The sequence below is a fragment of the Zootoca vivipara genome, chromosome Z1, assembly GCF_965207765.1.
Source record: "Zootoca vivipara chromosome Z1, rZooViv2.hap1.1, whole genome shotgun sequence".
NCBI lineage: Eukaryota > Metazoa > Chordata > Lepidosauria > Squamata > Lacertidae > Zootoca > Zootoca vivipara.
The window spans coordinates 72,961,983-72,987,594 of record NC_142583.1 but is presented as its reverse complement, the minus strand read 5'-3'; the positions used below and the strand labels follow the sequence as shown (position 1 = coordinate 72,987,594).

General features: G+C 46.5%; 1 protein-coding gene across 1 annotated transcript in view; it reads right to left on the bottom strand.

Annotated features, from left to right (window-relative positions):
- ATP6V1B1 (ATPase H+ transporting V1 subunit B1) overlaps nucleotides 1–25,087 on the bottom strand; it is a 63,409-nt gene extending 38,322 nt beyond the window's left edge. The window contains exons 1-2 of the mRNA XM_035103697.3: nucleotides 24,961–25,087; nucleotides 3,495–3,550 (exon numbers count right to left, since the gene is read on the bottom strand). Of these exons, the coding sequence (XP_034959588.1) occupies nucleotides 3,495–3,550; nucleotides 24,961–25,072 (168 nt within the window). The 5' untranslated portion in view covers nucleotides 25,073–25,087. The remainder of the gene's footprint in view (nucleotides 1–3,494; nucleotides 3,551–24,960) is intronic.
- Between the last annotated feature and the right edge of the window lie 525 nt (nucleotides 25,088–25,612).

Sequence of the window (25,612 nt, the reverse complement as noted above, 5' to 3'; positions counted from 1 at the left end):
GAGGATGCCACCAGATGAAGCCAGTCTCTGGAGGAAAGCTGCTCAGGAGGAGATAGATGCACTTCATCGGAACAGGACCTGGACACTCACAGAACTACCTCCTGGTAAGGAAGCAATTGGAAGTAAATGGGTGTTCAAGGTTAAAAAGGGTTCAGAAGGGGAGGTGCAACGCTACAAAGCTAGGCTTGTGGCACAAGGTTTTTCCCAGAAGTATGGAGAGGATTACGATCAAGTGTTTGCACCGACAGTTCGATACAGCAGTGTCAGACTACTTTTAAGTATTGCAGCATCTAAGCAAATGTCAGTTTACCATATTGACATTGCGACAGCCTTTCTTCACGGCGAAATTTCTGAGCAGATTTATATGAAGCAGCCCAAAGGTTTCATTAAACCAAATGAGGCACATCTAGTGTGCAAGCTGCAGAAAGGACTTTATGGTTTGAAGCAAGCAGCGAGGGCTTGGAACCAGAAACTCCATGAGATGCTGGTGCAGCTTGGGTACAAGCAAGGGACTGCTGATAAGTGCTTGTACACCAAACAAAGGAATGGACAGTTTTCGTACATTTTAGCCTTTGTTGACGACCTTTTAATTTCTACGTCAAATGAGAAAGACTATAAAGACATAGTCAAACACCTCAACAGGGAAGTAGAGGTCAAGGAACTTGGAAAAGTGAAATACTACTTGGGAATTCAAGTTGAGAGAGAAGAGGATGGATCGTTCTTACTCAGCCAAAGGCAAAAGATAACTGAACTGATTGAAAGCATGCAGATGCAGGACGCACACCCAGTTGCGACACCGATGGCCACAGACTTCTTGAAGAATCAACAAGGTTCGAAGTTGCTGCCAAACAACACGCAATACAGGTCAGCGATTGGCAAACTTTTGTATTTGGTTACCACATGCAGACCTGACCTGGCAAGTGCAGTGGGGATCCTAAGTAGGAAAGTAAGTTGTCCCACTGAGCATGATTGGGCTGGAGTTAAGAGGGTTGTTCGTTATCTAAAGGGAACCATGGACTGTAAATTAAAACTGCCAGCTGTCAGAGACCCTAAACTGCTTGGGTACACTGATGCGGATTGGGCTGGGGACAATAAGGATTATAAATCCACAAGTGGCTATGTTTTTATGTATGGGGACGGAGCTATTGCATGGGGCAGCTATAAACAGAAATGTGTAGCTTTATCGTCCACAGAATCTGAGTACATTGCGGCTTCGGAAGCTTGCAGAGAGATCCCCTGGCTGGATCAGCTCCTGAAGGACTTTGGCGTGCCAAGAACGGGACCTGTCAGCTTGATGGAGGACAATCAGAGCAGTATGAAGCTGACACAAAGTGAAAAGTTCCTTGCACGCACCAAACACATTGGGGTCAGGTACCACTACATACGCCAGGTGATCGAGGATGGACTTGTTGAAATGTGTTACTGCAACACTGACCAGATGACTGCAGATGTCCTAACAAAGCCCCTGCCAAGAGAGAAGTTCCAGGATCTTCGTGGCAAGCTGGGACTCTTGGGTGGTTGATTAAAGTTATTTATGTATGTTTTTGTGTATGTTGTGAATTGCCTGAGAAGGGGTTTGTGGGATGCAAAGGGTTAAGTGCAGTCAAGTCACAACAATCCCTAGATAGTCCACTTGGAGGACTGAGGAGGAGGATATGACTAAGCGTAGTTTCCTCTTCCTTCACATGCAAATGAGTTGAGGAAGTGGCAGATAAATCCTGAAGGAAACAGCCATTTCCCCTCTCTTGGACCAGACCTCTTGGACTACACACATCTTAGTGAGTCTCTCCCTCAAGGCCTCCAGCCTAGAGAGAGAGATGAGATGGAGTCTCACTTCTTATAAGTGAACTTCACAATGTATATATTACCTTTTAACTAAGCAAGTCTACCTCTTGAGTGTGCTGTACCTCGAGATGCTTGTAAGTAAACATCTTTTATACTTTTAAGAGCATTGTGTTGTGTCTTTTCTTTTAAGAGGGAAAAAGGGGAAATACCAGGAAAATACACTTTATTTTAGTGGCTTAAATCAAGCCTGCGCAAACGTTCTTCTGCTGTGTATTTTGCAAAAAGGGGAATGTTTTTACTCTGCTAAAGTTTTGTGCTTGCTAGCGCAAGCGGGGATAGGATATATTAAACAATATCTCCTCATCCACATTCCTGAACATTCCCACACTTTATATGTCCAGCTGTCGTTTGTCAACAACAAATTGTCGCTGTTCTTGTGTTGAATATATGCTGTATGGTAATTTATGGACCTAATAGGTACCTAAAGCCATTTGCACATACAGAATGTAGGCACCCTATATATATCCACAGACAGCTTTCCAGGTCATGTAGTCAGGAGGACTGAACCACCCCTGGTGCAATGGAACACTGTGACAGAAACCAGAGCAGCGCACGGAAATGTCGTTTACCTTCCCACCGCAGCGGTCCCTATTTATCTACTTGCACTTTACTCGTGCTTTCAAACTGCTAGGTGGGCAGGAGCAGGGACAGAGCAACAGGAGCTCACTCCGCTGCGGGGATTCGAACCACCGACCTTCTGATCGGCATGCCCTAGAGGCTCCTTGGTTTAAACCACAGCGCCACCTGCATCCCTACCTGTCAGGGGGACTCCCTACAGGGACCCTCCCCCAGTCATCCTGACCAGCACTTCACCCAGTGACAGCACAAGCAGCGGGCCAGGAGGAGGGAATGAGGAATGGAGCGGAATGGAGAGGGGCTCCAAGATGTATCAGAGCCTCGGCACCGACCCAGCTGGCCAGAGGAGGAAGGACAGCGCCGCGAGGTGTCGGATCCTCAGCAACGCTCTAGCCAAAGGACTGGAGAAGGAACGAAGCCCCTTCCGGTGCCCATGTTGGGTCACGCACCCAGACATAGGGCAAGGGGGTGGCGTTTTGGGGTTCCCAGACTATTAAAAAGGTAAAGGGGCCCCTGACCATCAGGTCCAGTCATGTCTGACTCTGGGGTTGCGGCGCTCATCTCGCTCTATAGGCTGAGGGAGCCAGCGTTTGTCCGCAGACAGCTTCCGGGTCATGTGGCCAGCATGACAAAGCTGCTTCTGGCGAACCAGAGCAGCACATGGAAACACCGTTTACCTTCCCGCCGGAGTGGTCCCTATTTATCTACTTGCACTTGACGTGTTTTCGAACTGCTAGGTGGGCAGGAGCTGGGACCGAGCAACAGGAGCTCACCCCGTTGCAGGGATTCGAACCGCCGACCTTCTGATCAGCAAGCCCTAGACTCTGTGGTTTAACCCACAGCGCTACCTGGGTCCCTCCCAGACTATTATGCTGGCGCAAAAGCAGACAAGCGCCATTGCCGGGTTCTGATGTTTTCTGATGTCTCTGCACTGTAAATAGTATGCACAATAAAGCTCTTAAAGACAGAGCAGACTGGAGCGTCTTTACTCAAGAGTAGCTGCAACAATCCCCTGACACTACCATGTCCATATATTTATCTCAAATGGCATATGAAAAGCAATGGACTCATACCTTAACATTGTCCAGGACAACCAGTGGCCCATTCACGCCACTCACAGTCCAGTAGGCTGTGGAGAGAAAGTGGAGGAAGAGAGAATTATGGGGACGTCCGGAGAGGAAGGAAAACATGCACAGATTGGGGTGGGGGGCTGTTATGTATGGAGACTGATAGGGGCTGTTCAGCCACCTAGCAGGGTCTGCCTCCTGGTGCGACCCAACCAATCACAGAAGAGCTAGGGAGGTGAACAATCCAATCAGAAGCAGTCTAGCTAATGCGCGGTTGCTTATGAGGACAGCTTTGGGCGTTTTCTCTCCGGCTAGGTGGCTGAACAGCCCCTATCAGTCTCCATACATAACACCGGTGAATAAAAAAAGTAGCTGTGTCAGGCAGCGGCAAAGCAAGCTAATCGGGCATCTGGGGCGGCGCATGTGCTCTGCGCCCAGGGGCGGGGGCAGCTGGGGCAGAACGCACCGCAGGGCCTCCGAGGAGTCTGCCTGCCTCCTCCCACTCAGCCACCCTACAGCTGGGGGGGGGGAGAGGTGGCGGGTGAAGCGTTTGGGGCAGCGTGGAGCCTGCGGGTGCCCAAGCCACTGTGCCACTCCCAGGAGAGACGCATGGCTTGGGCATGCTGCAGGTCCATCGGGAAGTACCGCCCAGCATTTTGTCACCCCCCAGGAGAGACGCATGGCTCGGGCATGCTGCAGGTCCATCGGGAAGTACCGCCCAGCATTTTGTCACCCCCCTCAGTGGGGACACCTAGGGCGAACCGCCCCCACCACACCGCACCCCCCTTCCTCCACCCCTCCCTTGGTGTCAGGCACCATGGATGTGATTTCAGGAGGACTAGAGTAAGGAGAATAAGGACTAGAATAAGGAGAATAAGGAGGCATTATATGAGAATAAAAAGAAGTAAGCATTAGGGAGCAGTACGGAGGTCCAGCACCGAGGGCCTCTTGACGGTTCCCTCCCTGCAAGAAGTGAGGTTACAGGGAACCAGGCAGAGGGCCTTCTTGGTGGTGGCACCCGCCCTGTGGATGTTAAGGAAATAAACAACTATCTGACTTTTAGAAGACATGTTTTAATGTATTTTTAATCTTTTGTTGGAAGCCGCCCATTGTGGCTGGGGAATAAATAAATTATTATTGCATTATTATTATTATTATTATTATTATTATTATTATTATTAACCTATTTAGGGAAGTTTTTAATGTTTGAAGTTATTCTGTTTAATATTCTGTTGGGAGCTGTACAGAGTGGCTAGGGAAACCCAGGCAGATGGGTGGGGTATAAATAATAATAATAATAATAATAATAATAATAATAATAATAATAATAATAATAATTTGTTGTTGTTGTTGTTGTTGTTGTTGTTGTTGTTGTTGTTGTTATAGCACTAAACAGGTAAGTTCAGAGGAGAGAGGAGCTTTGCATTTTGCATGAATGTACACGGCACTTTCTGGGAAATGAGATGAAGAAAAATGATGAAGATGACTTTTACGAAAAGAAACAGAAGCTTTTCTTTTAGGTATAATCCTTGGGAAAGTACCCAGCAAACAGAAAAAAATTCTTCAAGTATAAATTGCTACCATGACTGCTCAAATGATTTATGCCCAAAGATGGAAGGAAGGAACAGTTCCGACAAAGGAAGATTGGCAACTAAAATCCATGGAGTACGCAGAAATGGCGAGACTCACCGGAAGAATAAGAAATCAAGCAGAGAGGCTTTTAAAAATTGAATGGGGGAAATGTATGGATTATTTGAAGATGCATTGTAAAAAAATCCAAACATTAGTGGGACTGATATAAACACGGCAGTAAGAGATATTTAAGGGGAAGATAAGGGGAAATTGGCTAATAGAATTGAATTGGATATGCAGGAATAAAAAGATATGAAATGAATAACTACAGAAAGGAGGGGAGGGAAGACGAGGGGAAGCTAAATTAGATTTGTAAAGGTTCTGCTTTTATTGTTTAAAGTATTTGTAAAAGGTGAAAATGAAAAATTAAAAAAGCAATTTGTATCTATAGATAACAACAAAAAATGTTTGATTATGCAAAGTTCGTGTTTCCTTGGAATGAAGGACAGTAGCGCAGTTTCTGAAAGATATATACGCCGGAAATCGCTTCTGTGCATGCCCAGAGGCCGGAAATTGCTTCTGCTCATGCGCGATTTTCGACGTCTGAGCATGCACAGAAGCGATTTCCGGTGCCGCAGACATGTGCAGATGCGATTTCCGGCGTCGTGTTGCGCCGGCCCTGCCCACAGAGGATCTCCACAGGAGTGATCCGGCCCATGTCCGATAAGTCTTGCCGACCCCTGCTCTAGATGACACACAGCCACAGCTGCTTGTAGCAAACCTTTTTTTTTTTCCCGGAAGGAAACCCCCACAAAAAAAGACAAGATCCCTTGCTTATTTATTGACACCGTTTGCTTCCGATCTGGCGACTTCCCAAGCTCAACAGCGATGGGGTTCTCGCAACCGAAGGCCGCGTCTCTCAATTTGCCGCAGCAGAAGGCGCACAGTGACATTTTGAAGCGTGCACAGCTAATCTCTCGCCCAGTCACTCCACTGTCACTGCAAATGATGTCACCAGAAACCTCAGCGCAGAGAGGAGTGTGTGTGTGTGGTGGAGGAGTGCTAATCCCACGTTAATTACGCATTAGGCAATTTGGCCAATGGCAGGGGTTGCGGGGGGCATCTGTGGCGGTGGAATGTGGGCGCAGGATGGGGTACATGGTGCCGTGGCCCTTTAAGGAGAGGGCCAGTGCTGAGGCTGTTTATTTATTATCCTTATTTTGTCTATTAAATTTGTTAGTCGCTTTGGTTCGATGTTTCACTGTGTTTTTAATTTGTCGGCATATAAATAATAACTTATATTTAATAATAATATTATTAATACCCAAGGCAACCCAATGTGACTTACAAACAAGCAACCAAACCAAACCAAACAAACTGCTTATAGATTTAGTTACAGGTAGGTAGCCGTGTTGGTCTGTTGAAGTCGAAATGACAAACCATACCAATGACAAACTTAGTTGGTTTTTAAGGTGCTACTGGAAGGAATTTTTTTATTTTGGTTATAGATTGATAGCGAGATAGATTGATAGATAGATTCTATTAATGCCCTAATTGGTTTTTAATGTTGACTTCCCTGCTGCCTCTCTGCTTTTAGCTGTTTCTGTTTTAGCGGTAAAGCCTCCCTGTTTGGGGACGGGGGAAAATGGGAGTTTATTTATTTATTTTTTCTATACTGACCTATACCTGAAGGTCTCAGGGCGATTCACATAAAATATCAAATACACATAAAATCGAAACAAAAACAACAACCCAATAAAATAAAATAAAACCAAAAGAACCAGCATTTTAAAAAGGGTATAGGACGTAGATCAAGTCAGGCAAAGGCCTGGTTAAAAAGGAACGCTTTTGTCTGGTGCCTAAAGGTGTACAGTGGACCCTCCGGATACGAATTAAATTCTTTCTGGGGGTCCGTCCGCAACCCGAAAAATCCACCGACAGAGGCACAGCTTCTGCGCATGCTCACGGTGCAATTGAGCGCTTCTGCGCATGTGTGCGGGGCGGAACCCGGAAGTATACACGCGGGTTCACCGCATTCGTAATCCGAAAGTTACATATCCTGAGCGGTACGGAACTAGAGGGTCCAGTGAAGGCACCCGGCGAATTTTCCTGGGGAGAGCATTCCACAGACGGGAAAGTATAAATATAAATATAAATCCAGAGACACAGGCCACACTCTCCATTTATTTATGGGAGAAAGAGAAGGAATTCCCTTCCTCCAGAAGCGACAGGGGAAATGCGCCACCCCAAATGCGTCTGTCCTCCTCTCCGCGGGGCAGTCTAGGCTCCAGCGCACAGATGTGTGAGCTCAAGGAACCTGGCCTTGCCGAGCCCTACTGGGCAGGTTACGACCTTTACAGAAATGGTGGCTGTACGTGTCAGGCCTAATGGAGCTGACGCTGCGAGATGTGGGCGGACGGGGGGGGGGGAGCTGCCCGAGAAAACGCGCCTCCCGAGAAAGTCCTCAGAGGCCAATGCTGCCGCCAGAGGAATTTCTGGGACACAAGGCTGCTATTATTATTATTATTATTATTATTATTATTATTATTATTATTATTACCCTCATCATTATCATTAACCCCTGAAATGAAAGAGGGGATGGATCCACCCAACTCATTTTCCATTTCCATCTGGCACAAGAATAGCTCCCCGTTTGGAGAGCTGCTCTTGGAGACCTTTGCAATCTCTTTTGGTTTTAGAAGCCCTGAGGAATTTAGGAGCGTCTGCAAACTTCGCCACTTCACTGCTCTCACTCAACTCAGTGGAACGGTCTCCCTCAGGGGGTGAGGGTGGACTCTCCTTCCTTGAAGGTTTTTAAGCAGAGGTTGGATGGACATCGGATGCTTGAGTTGAGATTCCTGTATTGCAGGGGGTTGGACTAGATGTCCCTTGGATCCCTTCCAACTCTACCATTCTAGGATTCTAAAGGTGTAAGTACCGATCCACATCTCACCATTTGGAGATCTGCCCATTTATTCCTCTCTGCTTCCTGCAACTTAACCGATTCCATGCCCTCAGATGAAAACAGAGGTGCTCCATTCCAGAAGGATAATTTTCCTATTTATACACCACACATCTGACTGGGTTTCCCCAGCCACTCTGGGCAGCTTCCAACATATATATAAACATAATAAAACATTAAACATGAAAAAAACACAACACTTCCCTATACAGTGTTGCCTTCAGACGGCTCGGGGGTCAGATAATTCCGTTCCCTCCAACATTTCTCCAATGAAAATAGGGATGTCCTAAGGAAAAGCGGGACATTCTGGGTTCAGATCAGAAACCAGGACGGCTTCTCTAAATCAGGGAAATCCCTGGAAAATAGGGACACTTGGAGGGTCTGCATTTCCTGATCCGCAGGAGTCTTTGGACGAGTTCTTTTTTGTCGAAAGCTTTTTGTCTGAGTATAGGCTCACTGTTATGTGCTATGTTCTGCAGAATGTGGTGGTTTACCTTCTGCCCACATTGGTGGAACGTGACGTCCACCATCGTGGCACAGTGGAAAAAGTGTTGGCCTTTAAAGCCCTAAACATTGTTGACTCTTTATACCTGAAGGAGTGTCTCCGCTGAGGTCCTCCTCCGAGGGTCTTCTGGTGGCTCCCTCGCTGCAAGAAGTGAACTTACAGAGGGCCTTCTTGGTGGCGGCACCTGCCCTGTGGAACGCTCTCCCATCAGATGTCAAGGAGATAGGGTTTCCATACGTCCGGGAAAACACGGACATGTCCTCTTTGGGGGGGCCAACATCTTTTTTTTTTTACATTTTACAAGGTTTTTTGGGGTGGGCTTTGGCTGCTCTGCACGCTGCAGCCCCTGCCAGCCTAAGCACACCTCTTTCCCTGTCTCAGGCGGGCAGGAGCCCAGGCTGCCCTCTTTTTTGCTCTTCAGGGTAGCGGAACCCTAAAAACAACTATACAACTTTTAGAATACATCTGAAGGCAGCCCTGCATAGGGAAGTTTTTAATATAATGATGTTTTATTGTGTTCTTCTATCTGCTTGAAGCCATCCAGAATGGCTGGGGAAACCCAGGGAGATGGGTGGGGTCATAGCTGCCAAGTTCTCCCTTTTTTAAAGGGAAATTCCATTATGCTGAATAGGCTTCCTCGCGAGAAAAGGGAAAACTTGGCAGCTATGGGTGGGGTACAAACAATATAATTGTTGTTGTTGTTGTTGTGCTGTTTTAGACACCGGCTGAAAGTTTTCCTGTTCCAGGAAGCCTATCCAGACAGGAAGATTTAATGAAAGCTTCTTTTAAATGCTTTACTGATATTTTTAACAATGCAAATTTTGTTTTTGTTTTTAAAAAAATCGGTTTGTGTATTTCAGTCATGTTTTTTTATACATTTGAATACTTGTTGTCTTTCCACCAGCAGGAGAAGACAATTTCCTGACAGTGATTTAAAGGAAAGGGTTGATCTACAGATGAAGGGCAGTACATATACAAATTTAATTAATTACATTAATGCTAATAATAATAACAATAATAACAGTGCTGTGCTGTTTTTATTATCTGTATTTTAATAGATTTGGGTTTTTTTAAAAAATCTTGTTTTAACTATTGTAATTTAATTACTTTTTAATTACTACCTTCTATAAGTTTTTTTAACTTCTTGCATTTTATTTTATTTAGCTGTTTCTAACTTGCGTAAGCCGCCTTGAATCTGGGGGAAAGGCAGGATATAAATAAATATAATAATGATATGGATGATAGGCAGCTTGGAAGATATTACCGTATTTTTTTCCTTCCTCTCTTCGGAGCAAGTGGTTTATAAGTGTTCGCCAAATAAACCCAAAGCAGATAAGCCGTAAGCAACGGGACTTCACAATCCCATTCAAATCACCGCCCAGCAAATGTGCAGAGGGAGAATCGCTCCTCTCTGTGGGAGACGGGAGAGAAGTCGCAAGACGGAACTGCCCACCGGGCTGGATTTTGTAGAAGGAAGATTTTCCATTTTTCATTTTAAAGAAGGAAAAGGAGGTGGGGAGAATGCCCTCCCACCCCCACAGCCCCACCGGAAAGCACCAATTCAGATCATTAAGGGCTTGAGTCGCTGCAAAAAAGAAAAGGGAATTCCAGGCTTCCTTGGGGGGGGGGGGCTGCAGAGTGGGTGGGCCGTGGGGTTCCTTGGCAGAGGTGAAGGGAGTCAGGAGGAGAGGGGAAAAGGTGTCTCCAAAGCTGTTGGGCCCAATTGTGGATGCCGTAAAAAAAATAATTTAAAAAGGAAAATGTGTGTGTGTGTGCACAGGGTTGGTTCCCCCCCCCTGGAGGTTGCCCTCTGCCCGCCCTCCTCCTCCCTCAAATTCACAGCTCCCATCCTTGACAATCTGAATTAACCCTGACCATTGTGTCCGATTAACTCCCATGGGGCGGGAGGGATAGGCGAGGGGGGGGGCAGAGCAGGGAGCAAAGGAAATTGACCGTGCTGACAAAGGGGGCAACCAGCCCAATGACACCAAGTCGCTAATTGCTTCCACTCCGCCAGCCCCCCTCTCCTTCCCTGGCATCTGTTGGGTGGGTTCCCCCTTCTCAAACAAACTTAAGGGGTCCTCTGCAAAGTTCAGGCTTCCCTCTAGGCCAGAGAGCATCTCCTTGTGCCTTCAGCGGTGGCACACAGACTCTTTGTTCCCCTTTTTCTGGAGAGGGCCACATAATTAAGGCCACTTGGCGATTTTTAACCTGCTGTTACTTGATTCGTTGCCTGGTTTTCGAACCAACTTATCAGTCAACTTTAAATAATTCTGCATATCCCCAAAACTTCCTCTCGAAGGAAACACCACATGGCAAAGAGAACCTATCACTCCTCGTGAAACAAAAAGCTTCCTTTATCAGAAGAGCTAAAATGGCTTCAGTTAATCAACTGAAATTTTGAGTTGATTAAGGGGCTGGGAATAAAGGTTGACTTTGGTGGCCTGGTTTGCAAACCAGGTCACAAAACGGCACTGCGTTTCTGAATTCTGGATATCTTGCTTCTTCTTTTTGGCAGCGTAGTATTTACAGGCAGTAAAAGTGCAAGACATTTTGTGGTAGATAAATGCACTTTCTGAATCAGTGGAGGAGAAGTTCAGTTCTTAAAGGAGAACGGACCACATTTGCTCTTCCAGAAACGATAACCTGAAATGCAGCCATCCTGCAAAATTCGCACTTTGTTGAATTTTGCAATGCAATTCCCCGTCTGACTAATGTGCTGTATACAAAAATGCAGGTATCAGTGTGCATATAACTGCTTGTATTGGTAAAGGAGGGGAAACAGCATTGCAAAAAAAGTCTACATTGTGCAAGACTGTGTATAAAAATGTTTTTCGTGTGAGATAAAACTCATAGTGTTAATCTGCATCAGGGAAGATTGAATTCATAAACCGATGCGAAAGTGCGGAGATCTGAATTGATGACTGTGAAAAAATCAAGGCAGCCAGAATGGACAGGTATGTCCTTCTGTACTCTGGACATCCGACAAAAATGGCTGCTCTGTGCTCCTTTCCAATCCCGACTGCTCTCCTTTAGTTGCTACCATATTGTTGTTGTTGTTTAGTCGTTTAGTCATGTCCGACTCTTCGTGACCCCATGGACCAGAGCACACCAGGCACTCCTGTCTTGCACTGCCTCCCGCAGTTTGGTCAAACTCACGTTCGTAGCTTCGAGAACACTGTCCAACCATCTTGTCCTTTGTCGTCCCCTTCTCCTAGTGCCCTCAATCTTTCCCAACATCAGGGTCTTTTCCAGGGATTCTTCTCTTCTCATGAGGTGGCCAAAGTATTGGAGCCTCTGTCCTTCCAGTGAGCACTCAGGGCTGATTTCCATAAGACTGGATAGGTTTGATCTTCTTGCAGTCCATGGGACTCTCAAGTGTCTCCTCCAGCACCATAATTCAAAAGCATCAATTCTTCGGCGATCAGCATTCTTTATGGTCCAGCTCTCACTTCCATACATCACTACTGGGAAAACCATAGCTTTAACTATACGGACCTTTGTCGGCAAGGTGATGTCTCTGCTTTTTAAGATGCTGTCTAGGTTTGTCATTGCTTTTCTCCCAAGAAGCAGGTGTCTTTTAATTTCGTGACTGCTGTATTGGGACACCCTTGTCTAGCGAGAGCAAAACAAGCACCGCCGTCTCTGCTGCCCAAAGTTGGAGGGGATGTTTTCTGTCAACGCTGCTTCTTGAGAATGATACAAATGCACTTAAGCACCATGGATTTCAAGGGGGCTTAAGGACACTTCATCTGCCCAGCACCCGAGATGCTTCTCGCTGAACGGCCTTGCAGCCTTCGCAGTGAATTAGCTGGTATTCAGCCTGCAGAGGTTTCATTTACTCAGAGGCAGGAGGATAGGAGTGTCACTAGGAGGGTCTTGACCACCCCTTTGCATGGCTCTTATTTAGGCTTGCCATGTGTCTGGAATTTCCCAGATATTGCAGGGATTCAGTCATTGGAAACAGTGTCCGGAAATCCCTTAAATGTTTGGGGAAATCCAGACGTATGGAAACCCATGTCGGAAATGTCGATTTTGGTGAATTTCCTTAAAATTTGCTCAAAAACATTTTCTTTCTTTTTTCTTTCTTTTTTGGGGAGGGGAGATTTTGCAAGCAAAGCTCAACAACTTTGGCTCAAAAAGAAAAGTTCGACATCTTTTGGGTCTGGACTTTCACTTTTTGAAATATGGCAACCCTATGACTTATTTCTTGGAGCAAGAGGCAATATGCTATAAATTTACGAAATTATGCATGGCATAGAGGAGAATGGCTGGATAAAAGTGTTTCTATTCCTGTCTTAATGCTAGAACTTGTGGACATTCAATGAAGCTGAAGGCTGGAAGATTCAGGACAGATAAAGGAAAGGATTTATTATTCATGCAGAGAAGAGTTAAACTATGGAACTCCCTGTCACTGAATGCAGTCACCTAGATGGCTTGAAAAGAGGATTAGACAAATTTATAGCATCAGGTTGGCCATTGCAAGAACAGGATGCTGGGCTAGGTGTGGGTCATTGACTGGATCCAGCCAGCTCTTCTGGTGTTCTTAAGGGGGCCATGCAGCCCAGGAACAGTTTTACTATCTGATCCTGGCACTATTCTGTCCTGACAAGACTTACTTAGAAACTTAAAGGCCTGCTGGGGCAACCCAACCAGATGGATGGGTTATCATCATCATCAGCAAATAATAATAATAATAATAATAATAATAATAATAATAATAATTTATTATTTATACCCCGCCCATCTGGCTGGGTTTCCCCAGCCACTCTGGGTGGCTTCCAACCGAATATTAAAAACAGTATAGCATCAAACATTAAAAACTTCCCTAAACAACTAAGCATTTAAGCTTAGTTGTAACTGTCATATGGAAGAAGTTAGCTATTGATTATTGAGTGCTCTCTCTCTCTCTCTCTCTCTCTCTCTCTCTCTCTCTCTCTCTCTCTCTCTCTCTCTCTGTTTACACACACACAATTACTTTGGGAAAGCATTATAAAACTGTGTTGAACAAATAAATAAACGAATTGCATCAAGAGCTATTCTCCACCCGCCCCAGAATTGATCCCCAGGAGTTTCACTCTTCTTCCAGCTGTATCCCTGAATACATCGTTGGGCTTTCTTCTTTTACTATATGTATGAATTGCCTCTCTTCCAATGGGCTGGGGGCAGAATCTTCCCTCCTCTGGCGCTGGGGTGCGTGTTGCTGCCTTCAATGAGAAGACCTATTGGGGAGAAACCAAGCGCCTCTCAGTCTCCCCCAAAGGGGTCCTTGCTGCCTGGTGTCTATTTGATCACCTGCATGGTATTTTCACGTTGTTTCGGCATCTTCATCCTTGGGGTCTGATGCTTTGGGGATTTCCATCCTGTTGTTTTGAGTGATCATCAGAAAAGTTGTCTCCATTGCAAGCCAACAATTAAATCAAGCCTCTTGTGTTAATCTCTTAAGGACCCTCCTTCCTTCCCCAGCACCCCAACTTCAGATGCTAGGTAGGTGGTGAGTGGCCTTTTCTATCGTCAGTCACCTAATATGTCATAGAATCATAGAACTGTAGAGTTGGAAGGGACCCCCAAGGGACATCCAGTCCAACCCCCTTCAATGCAAGGAATCTCAGCTGAAGCATCCATGACAGTCAGCGATCCAACCTGCATCCTGGTTCTTTCCATGCTTTCCATGCATCTAAAGCCCTTAGTGGCTTTCATTACTCATTTTCTCTGTCGGCTGTTTTAATATTGTATTTTACTGTCTTTTAGCAAACGGGTGCTTCAGGCTGTTTCTATTTTTTGTGGGAGGGATTTGATCACATAGCAGCAAATTCAAGCTGTGCAGTTATAGTTTGTCTTGGGCAACAAACCCACTCCCCCCCCCCAAAAAAAATCTGTCTTTTTGCAATAAGGAAAGTGAGGGGAAACGGATTGAAAGTGTGAATCACACTTGCTTTGATTCAGTCCCCTTGCAAACAAATCATAGTGAATGCTCAGGAAGTAGCCAACGTTGTCTAACTTCCTCTGCAAACAAATACGGTAAGTACAAAAGCTTCATAAATAGCCAACTCTAACCTCCCTGCAAACAAATTGGGACGGATGTTCCGTAAGCAGGCTGTTTGGAACCAGGAGGGTACAATCAAACTGATAGGGCGTTGGAGTCCAAAACCTTTGGCAGGCACCAGGTTGGTGAAGGCCGGCTTATAACCCCGCCAGGGCAGCACATAGGGACATGGGAAGTTGCTTTACTGCTCCTTTTTGTCCTTCGGAATTTTCTGCAATTTATTCTTTTCCTGGTATGCTTCAATTTTTCCTTTATCTTCCTTTCCTTCTTTATACAAATCCTTATAAAATTTCTGGAAATTCTTCCTGATCTCTCTCGGATTTTCAATTATTTCATCCTCTATTTTTAATTTACTTATAATAGTCTTGTAATATTATTCGGGGAAAATCCAAAACCAGCATGGTCAAGCCTTCTAAAAGACCCTTCTAAAAAGTCAATTAAAACAATATTTGAATGACAATGTCGACAATTAACAACACTAGGAGGATTGCTGTGAAAAGACTCATAATGTTGATAATTGTTACTCTTTTTTTTTTACATTTATTTAAAAACCTGAGATCACAGGTAGGACTGAAACGTAAAGGGGAAGATGTTTAAATGCCATGGCAGAAAAATGAATTATGAAAACCATGAGGCGGGAAGGAGGGAAGTCGATAAGCTCGTATGAGCAAAAAGTAAAGAGTATAATAAGGTATTTAAATACTGTAAAATGGAAACTTAATAAAATATTATTATTATTATTATTATTATTATTATTAAAAGATTATTATTGGTATCTGAAGAAGTGGGCATGCACACGAAAGCTCATAGCAATGACAAACTTAGTTGGTCTCTAAGGTGCTACTGGAAGGAATATTTATTTTATTTTATTTTAAAAAGAGTTAGTCCATATGCAGCTCAGTACTGCTTACTCTGACTGGCAGCTCTCTGAGTTGCCACCGCGGCGGGGGACTGAACCCAGGAACTTCTGCACGTGCAAAGCGGATGCTCTCTCACCGCCCAGCGACATCTCCGTCCTTCTTCCCCCATCGCCGTCAGAAACTTTCCCGATGGTCCCTAGTGCGCCCGCTTTCCCGCCGCCTCCCTCCCTCCCTCCCTCCCCGGCGCAACCTGCTCATCATTGTGCGATGTGTCACTTCGCGCAGCGCTGTCAAACACATCGGCCCGTCCAAGCCGAGCGGAGCTTGTGAAAGGCCCAGCGGGGGGGCTGCACATTATGCCACTAATTAGGACCCCGCAGCAGAGGGTTCCCATACACACCTGCACGGTCATGTGACTCTACGGGGTATCCCCCCCTTTCTTTCTTTCTTTCTTTCTTTCTTTTTTTGGAACGGGGGAAGGTTGCAAAGAATGAACGCTCTACCCGAGCGTGAACATAAATGTGCTGGACTGCCAAAGTGAGAGAGAGAGGGGAAGATCCCAGCTTTTCAAAATAATAATAATTAATAATAATAATAATGCAATAAACAATTTGCTGCGCTCAAGGCTGCAGCATTTGCAGGGATGCAAAACTTTCCTCGGGACATTGAGCTGCGGGAGGTGGGAGCATGAGACGGGGGTGGGCCCTTCCCCCAGCACTTGGCTCCGGGGAAACGTCGGCAGAGTCAGGACAGGTAAAAGAAAGGAATTTTCCATGCAAACGCCTACGGTAGTTCTGTGAACCGCCCTGAGACCTCCGGATATAGGGTGGCATATAAATTCAATAAATAAATAATAGTTCACCTGTGGAACTCGCTGATACAGGAGGCAGTGCTGGCTACTATGCTCAGAGACAGCAATGCTGGAAACCACAGGAGGGGAGAGCTGCTCTTGGGTTCAAATCCTGCTTGCGGGTTTCCCATGGGGGGGGGATCTGCTTGGCCACTGTGAGAACAGGAGGCTGGACTAGATTGGCTACTGGCCCGAGCCAGAAACCTTGGAGAGCCTGTGCCTGTGCCCTGAGATCTTCTGATGAAGGGTAGTATATTAATCTAATAAATAATACTGATAAAATCCCCAAGGGGTATGGTACTTCTGGGTGTTCCATCTTGGATCAGCTTTTCTGCATCGCAGGGGGTTCGGCTAGATGACCCTCGGGGACCCTCCCATCTCTACAATTCAGTGACTTGACAGAACAGAGGCAGATGTGTGAGGCCTTAGTTATCCTTCGCTCAGGGATTGTTTAAAAGGGAAAAGGCAAGTGCTTCGCAGCCAGTTCTTGTGGGTTGTCCTCTCACAACAACCCTGTGAGATAGGCCACCATAACTTTCCTTTTGCAGATATCTGGGGAATAAGGCAAGGCTTTTAGTCCAAGCACCCCTGGACATGAACTGGGACATGAATGCTCTCCCAAACAAAGCCCTCTTGGCACCACCATTCACATCTTTTCAGAGTAACTTCAGAGGAAAAATGACTATTACTCATACTTAATTTAAGCACAACCCCAAGGGCTCTTGATAAGGCATTCTAGCTATGTGATGCTATCTGTTTGCTGCTCCTTCTCCTTTGTCACTGTTATTGCTTTCCTTTAAACCTTTCCACAAACCAAGAACTTGTACATTGACCGCTAATAAGGAACTGTTACGTCGTAGGTATCACTGCAAATTTATCGTGCTATTTTTGTGATGTACAAATGACACAGAAGACCTGGTCTGTTTATTTGTCTCATTTAAATAACTCCTCGGATCCCTATAAAACCCACTAAAAAGCTTTTAAAAAAACCATCTTTTCAGTGCCAAGTAAAAACATATCTCTTACCTCAGCCATTGGACAGGTCGGGATAATATTTTTTTTGCTGTGGCTTTTTTTTGGTTCTGTTTTATAGACAATTCCATGATGTTCTCTAGATATTATGCAATACAACTCCCATTGTCATTGACCATTGGACATGCTGGCTGGGGGATGAGGAGAGTTGTTACAACAGCTCCCCTGGCTACAGGTCTGTTTCCAGACAGGGCTGGCTATGATAGGGCTTCCATAAGTCTGGAATTTCCTGGACATAGCCTGGATTTGGCCATCAGAAACTGTGTCCGGGCTGAAATCGCTCAAATGACCAGGGAAATCCAGCAACCCAAATCCAACAGCAGCAGAGATTTGGGTGAATTTCCTTAAAAATAGCTCAACACCTTTGCGTAGCTCAACAACTTTGCCAAAAAAAGGTAAACAACTTTTGCACCTGGATTTTCACCTTTTGAAATATGACAACCCTAGGTTATGACCCATAACAGTGGTTCTCAATTAGCTAATTACTGAGGACCCCCTATTTTTCAAAAGCCAAACCACAGACCCCCTACTTTTGAAAATTTTGATCTCTATGGTAGTTATCTCTGCAAAGCATTTTTTAAAAACAAAATGTGGGGTAGCCCCTAATAAGCAAATGATTTTAGGTGTAGTGAAAAACAGAACAGCCTGTAAAAAAAATGTGATATTACGTGCAAAAATGACAAAAATTCAGTTGGGGGGAGGCAAAGGATGGGGCCACAGACCCCCCCCAGGTGCATTCTGTGGATCCCCAGGGGTTCTGGGAACCCTAACTGGGAACCACAACTATAATGCCCTATATGGCTTAGGTGCAGGTTATGTTCAAATATATAAAAGGATGTCATATAGAGGAGGGTGAAAGGTTGTTTTCTGCTGCTCCAGAGAAGTGGACACGGAGCAATGGATTCAAACTACAAGAAAGAAGATTCCAAACATTAGGAAGAACTTCCTGACAGTAAGAGCTGTTCGGCAGTGGAATTTGCTGCCAAGGAGTGTGGTGGAGTCTCCTTCTTTGGAGGTCTTTAAGCAGAGGCTTGACAGGCATATGTCAAGAATGCTTTGATGGTGTTTCCTGCTTGGCAGGGGGTTGGAATGGATGGCCCTTGTGGTCTCTTCCAACTCTATGATTCTATTTGAAATACTGTACAGTATTCCTCATACAAGGTTTTGAGATCTTTAAGAGAGGCCCTTTTCCCAATCTCCCTACCTGCCCAAGAAGGGGGTCTTCTCAGTGGTGGCTCCTCCCAGACAACTTTGGCACTCTCTCCCAAGAGCAGTTCGACGGGCTCCTCTCCTTGCTGTTCATTTGCCGGACTTTCTTGTTTGGACAGGCTTTGGGGGGTTGTCTGGTTTCAAGTAATAATGATAATCTGGACACGGAATTACAGTAAGCTTTTTCCCCTCTTTTTTTGAGCAAGTATTTTCTACATAATAGTAGTAATGGTAATAATAACTATTACTGTTACCTGTAAAATCTCATGTAGAATATACAGCTAATGCTGTATGCTAGTTATTTTAATGTTTTGTTTTTCTGATTTCATGTTCTGCTTTTAGCTCTTACTCTTCTCTTAAATTACTTGTTCTATCTATTCATTTCATAAAATTTATCTACCACCTGATTGCAAAACAAAAAACCTCAAAGCAGCTTATAAAAAGCAAACAAGGCCAAAACAATCAGTAAAACCAGCTGAAAGCAACTGTTTGAAATATTCAAAAAGGAAAATCTCACATAATCTCTCTAAACCTCTGGGTGGGCATGTCTAAACAAAAATGCTTTTAGCAGGTGCCGAAAAGAGTGTCAGGAAGGTGCGTGCTTGGTGTCAATAGGCGGGGAGTTCCAAAGTGCAGGTGCTCATGTACTAGAAGTTGATGTTCTTATAAATGCGGAACAGGTATTATGCGGTTAAGTGGGGGAGAAGTTGTGAAACCAGCTCTCTAAAATTTGCTGGAATTCTGAATATAATCCCTTTTCATCCTCCACCAGGAGTGCCAGCTTGGCCCCTTGACTGGGGGTGGCCGGGGTCATGGATGTCCATGGCCCTAGTGCCAAAATTTGTGGGTGGCCGGCCTCTTCATGGGGAATTTTGTGGGTGCTCGGGCACCCACGGCCCCGGGGAGCTGGCCCCTACACCCTCCATGCACATAAAGAGTGCCAATGTTGCCCTCCGTTTTGGGTGGTTCTGGGGAGCTGGGACGACTAAATGCGAAGGGTTTTTCAGCAAGGTCCAGATGTGTCTCTTCTGCCAAGCCAGCCAGATTTGACCTCCTGGGCCTTTCCGCTCTCCCTTGTGCCCCTTGCCACTCTTCCTCCTCCTCCTCGTCCTCCTTTACGCTGGTGTGAACGCCTGCCCTTGAAGGGGAGGGGGCTTCAATTGGAAAGACACATTCTGACACAGTCGTAACCCCCTGACCCTGCCGTGGCTGCGCCCATTAAGAACAGTGTGTGCCTTCACGCCTGGCAGAAGACGGGTCTCCGGGGTTAGGGGGAATGGAACGGGAGGGGGGAATGTTCTTCAGCTCACCCATGCACTATCCTTGCCTGTGCCCGTGGAGAAGAAGCCTATGAACACTTCCTTCCCTATCCACCTATAAACTCTGCCTTTTTTGCCGGGGACACAACCCCCTGTAACTCCGTGCGTTCCTGGTTCATCCTACCCACCCCCCTTTGTGGGTTAGCCTTTGCTCCTGCTGGAGTTGTCGCCCTTCTGCCATGCATGCTTCAGATCATAGAAATTAAGGGTGCTTAGATTAGGGCAGGGGTCAGTAACCTAAGGCCCATGGGCCGGAAGCGGCCCACAGAGGTCGCTTGACCGGCCCACGAGCCACCCCTGAACCGAGCTGCCTGCTCACGCACTGCGCTAAACCGGTGCAGCACAGGAACTCGCTTCCATGGCACCGGAAATCGCGTCTGCACAGACACAGATGCCGAAAATCTCAGGCACGTACGCGATCTGGCCCATGGAGGGATCTCCATGGGACTGATCCAGCCCAGGCAAGGTAAACCTTGCCAACCCCTGGATTAGGGTTTCCAGATTTCAAAAAGCAAAAATCCAGACACAAAAGTTGTTGAGTGTGACATGGGTTGCCATACAGTCGTATCTTGGAAGTCAAACGGAATCCGTTCTGGAAGTCTGTTCGACTTCCAAAGCGTTCAGAAACCAAAATGCGGCTTTTGATTGGCTCCTGCAGCCAATCGGAAGGCCGTGGAAGCCCCGTCAGACGTTCGGCTTCCAAAAAAAGTTTGAAAACACTCACTTCCGGGTTTTGATCGTTTGGGAGCCAAAACGTATGAGTACCAAGGCATTCGACAACCAAGATACAATTGTACTTCCAGATGTTCCCAGACACCAGCAATTTCTGCCTGGACACTGTTTCTAACTGCCACAATCCAGCTACGTTCAGGAAATTCCGGACATATGACAGTCCTACTGTAGTAGATGTTAAATCTCAGAACAGCTGAGGGGTAACCCAAATGCAACGCCCAACTTGACACATCACTCATTGCAGCTGGCCTGGTCTGCTTGTTTGTTTATTATTCATTTCATACAATTTATATGCTGCTTTATTGTTGTTGTTTTTAAAAACCCAACATGGAATTATAGAACCATATCATGGAATCAACCCCTCAAAGCAGTTTACATTTTAAGAAATAAGTAAATTATTAAGGTCTGTGGGGTTGCACTGTTAAGAAAAATATTGCAGACAACTTTGGGATTTTCAATTAGATCAACAACAAAAACATGCTCTGAGTTTCTCTGAATGGGAGCTGACTGGCTATCAAAAAATAAGCTAATGCAGCTTTAGCGACTGGCAGATCAGTCGACTTCTGTTTCATGTCAGCTTTTGCATATGCTTGATCCTGCATTTGCTGTATCCTACTTTTTGGCAGATTAGGAAAATGGACCAAAGAATCACATCTAGGTTATACACAGGCTATACGCATTTGAAACATGCTTTTCAATGCATTTCCCCTAAAATATACTTTTCCCCCCTCCTAAAATATTTCTATGCACCCCCCCTCAAATATTTCTTTTTCTGCCAAACATGGATTGATGTGCAGACGTTTTGCACAAAACTATGTTGCAAAATTCAGAGAAGTGTGCAATCCAACTCATATCTTTAGATCGGAACACAGCTAACTCTGGGACCGCTGAATTAAGTTGGTTTCTTTTAAAATGTGGACTGAATGGATTTTCCTCCATGCAGTCATGTGTCATAAAGTATGTGTGGAAGAGGTTGGGCAGTGACACTGGTTGGGTTATGGGCACAAACCTATGTTCACCCATGAGATGCCCCACTGGTTCTAAGCAGGGAACAGAAGTTAAGAAGAACCATAAAGTAGGAGGACAACCCGCTATTGGCCTCTGTTTTGGCAAAATTATGCAACAGAGCAGTTGGAACGGACCCAAGCCATTATCTCGTCCAACCGTTTGCAAAGCACAGCGTGTTCAAATTCTCCCTACCATCTAGAGCCGTGATGGGCAATGTGTGTCTCATGGCAAGTGATCGGTTCAGGCATCTAGCAAGCATGATCTCTTCCTCCTGATGTATACCACATTCAGCCCTGCCAAATCTCCTCCTCTAAGCAACCAAACTCTCCTTCAGGCCAGCCCTGTTAGCTTCATTCCATCCCTGGTCTCTCGTGCTGCCTCCACCTTGCCCGCCAATGTGAGATAATAAACCTCCCAGGCAGAAACGCTTGTCACCAGGAGTGCCGACGTGGCCCCGCAACCGTGGGTGCCCGGGCACTGAAATTTGCGGGTGCCCTGACCCTTCATGGGGAATTTTGTGGGTGCTCAGGCACCCAGGGCCTGTCAGGGACTGGACAGAGGAGGAGGAGGAGGAGGAGGAGTTTGGATTTGATATCCCACTTTATCACTACCTGAAGGAGTCTGAAAGCGGCTAACATTCTCCTTTCCCTTCCTCCCCCACAACCAGGGCCGTCTCTAGGCCTGGGTCCGGTGGCGCGGGGCGCCGCTGCGCCTGCTGAAAGTTCAGCGGCTTCAGGCTGCTCTCCAGGCTGGGTTGTGCAGGGCTCCGGCCCTCCAGGTGGCAGCTGCGCTGGAAAATGGGGCGGGGCGGTGGCGCCGGAGGGATCCGTCGCACCACGGCGCCAGGGTGCCAGGTATGCTTAAGACGGCCCTGCCCACAACAAACACTCTGTGAGGTGAGTGGGGCTGAGAGACTTCAAAGAAGTGTGACTAGCCCAAGGTCACCCAGCAGCTGCATGTGGAGGAGCGGAGACGCGAACCCAGTTTCCCCAGATTACGAGTTTACCGCTCTTAACCACTACACCACACTGGCGTAGTGATGGAGACCACCTCCCTATCCTTACCCTTCCAGGGAGGAGGAAGAGGAAGACAGTATAGATTTACAACAGGGGTTTGAGGGAGGCCACAGCTCAGAGGCAGAGGAGGGGGAAAGTTGGGAAATCGTGGGAGAGCCAGGACAACACCTGGCTGACAAGTTGTCATTAGAAAGCATCCCAGACCCTCCCTCTCCCAAAACCCAGTGAGCGTGAGCCTTAAAAGCAGGAGAGCAAAGAGCTCAAAAACAGAGGGAACACAGCAGCACCCGTCGAGGAGACAATGAGAATGACGAATGAGGAAGTGGGTGGAGATTCACTCGGGGCAACGCCATTATCCAAGAGAGAGGTTCTATAGCCTCTCTCTGTAAGTATTGAAATAAAAAAGACGGTAGGAAACTTTTCCTTGTCATTATAATTTCCTGGGGAACCAGACGGGAGCCGCAGGGAGCACCCTGAAAGGGCCCCAGGGAGTTGTCACCTCTGCTTGTCACTATGTACCAGGGGCAGCTCAAGGCATTTGAACACCCTGCTGCACAAACTTTGTAAGTAAAGATCCTTTCTGTATCCTGATTGGGGTGGGGGGGAGAATCTCCCCTCTCTCCCCAGTGGCTAAGCTGGGAGGCAAAATGAGCAGGCCGGCTCTGCTATGTACTGCACCTGGCACCTGCGTGGAAAACAAATAGTGCCTGAAATAACAGTAGCAGCAATATTCTGTTTCTCTCTCTCTCTCTCTCTCTCTCTCTCTCCCTCTCATGCCCCAGCCAGCTCACCTTCAAGACCTGGGGGGGGGGGGGAATACCAGCCCTCCTTGTGACTCGAGACTCCGCCTGTTTGCTGTGGTTAATAATAAAACCCTCTGAGCCAGCGGGAGCCCAGGAGGACTGGGGCAGCTCGGAGCTGTTTCTGACCTGCTGGAACTGCAACTGGGAGATTTCAGGCCAAAGCTGTCACCTCGGCCAAGGTCACTGGGGAATTGCCTTACCAAAGGTGCGTGTGTCCCATAGGTGCTACTGCCCCCTTGCCCATTGACTTTGTGGGAGCCCAGCCCCACAAATATATTATAAGTCCAGTGTTGCAAACTTAGGTGCCTGTTCTCACATGTATGGAGCTGGTTTCTTCAAACAGGAGAGAGCGGCTGAGGCAGGCCAGCCAGATGGGTGGAGGATTATTATTATTATTATTATTATTATTATTATTATTATTATTTCATGTTTCATATTCACACACAGAGAAGCATGAGCAGGCGGCAGAATTGAGAAGACATACTCATGAGCTACCCAGCCAGGGACACATTACTTGAAACAACAATATCTGTGTTCCAACCGGATGAGGGACATGAGAGCCAGTCTGGCCTAGTGGTTAGAGTGTTAGGCTAGGACCATGGAGACCAGGGTTCAAATCCCCACTCGGCCATGTAGCTCACGGAGTGTGACCTTGGGCCAGTCACCGCCTCTCAGTCTAACCTACCTCACAGGGCTGTTGGGATTAAACAGGGAGGGGAAGAACCACATATGCCAACTTGCGCTTCTTGGAGGAAAGGTGGGATATAAATAAATGTAAAATAAAAATTAGAGTAATCAGTGCTTTTTTTCTGGGGGGACGCATGGGCACGCATACCGCTAAACATTTTGTGAATCTTTCTACTTTTGTCCATTTACTGTATTTATTTTCTCCGATTTAAACTATAAAATGGTGGTTTTCTTGAGTCAAAATGAGAGTACCCCTAAACATATTTTTTTAGAAAAAAGCACTGAGAGTAATGATACAATAACCACTGCCTTTCATGGGCATAGGGACGCGGGTGGCGCTGTGGTCTAAACCTGGGCAGCACCCCGAGGCTGAACAGCACCGAGAGAGAGAGAGAGAGAGAGAGAGAGAGAGAGAGAGAGAGAGAGAGAGAGAGAGAGAGAGAGATCTCCTGCGCTAGTTTCTCACACCCTTCCTCTTCAGTTTCATAATATGTTTTCCATTATCCTCAGCTTCCAGGTCTTCTACCCTCCCAGGCACTCTCCCCCAGGAGAAGGAGGAAGCCACGCAAAGTGGGAGAAAGCGGGCAGTTTTGGAGAAGGCAGGGAGGAGAAATGGATCCTGCGAACGAGAGGCTTCTGGATCTCCTCCCCTTGAGATCTTCAGCAGATCCACAGCCTATCTTTGAAGCGCATTTAAGGCATATCAGTCCCTGCAAAGAATTCTGGGAACTGTAGTTTTTTCAAGGGTGCTGGGAGATTCGCCTGACATGAGAAGTCTTGGCAATCGCAGCAGCATCCTTTTCGAAGTGCTCACGGGCAAGAGATTTCTCCAGCTCCCTGCCTGCTCCTGACGCCTCCCGAAAATACTCACTCAGTCTCGGGTGGGTGATATAGTTCCTGGTCACTGCTTGGACGTGCTCCCTTGCCCCGGCCAGGACTCCTCCTGGGTGCCCGTTGACCCTCACTTCCACCTTGGTGGCCATGTCCTTGGGGAGTCCAGGCAGACGCGAGCCGAAAAGCAAGAGCTGCTCTCTGAAGTTTTTATACCTGATCTGCCTGACAGAGGCCAGCTGCAGTGATCTGCCTCCTCCTCCTCCTCCGTGTTGTCCCTGAACACAGAATTATTTGTTGCCTGTAAACTGTCTGGCAGCTGCAGGTTTGAGCTGCAGCAGGTTGCAAAGGTCTCGCTGAAAAAATCTGGCATGTCTGCTTTGGGGAGGAGTACACCAGCTTTCTTCAGGAAGGAGGTTGTGAAGGTTCAGAAAAGGGCAAGCGAAATGATCGAGGGGATCCCCTACAGGGAAAGGTTGCAGCCCTTTTTAACTGAGCAAGAGGCGACAGGATAGGAATTCACCTCTCATTTAAATCTCTTTTAAATCGGAACCGGTGGAGACGGTGAAGGTCCTGTGTGAGTGCCTGGAGGCGGTTGGAGGATGGATGGCGGCTAACAGATTGAGGTTGAATCCTGACAAGACAGAAGTACTGTTCTTGGGGTACAGGGAGTGGGCAGGTGTAGAGGACTC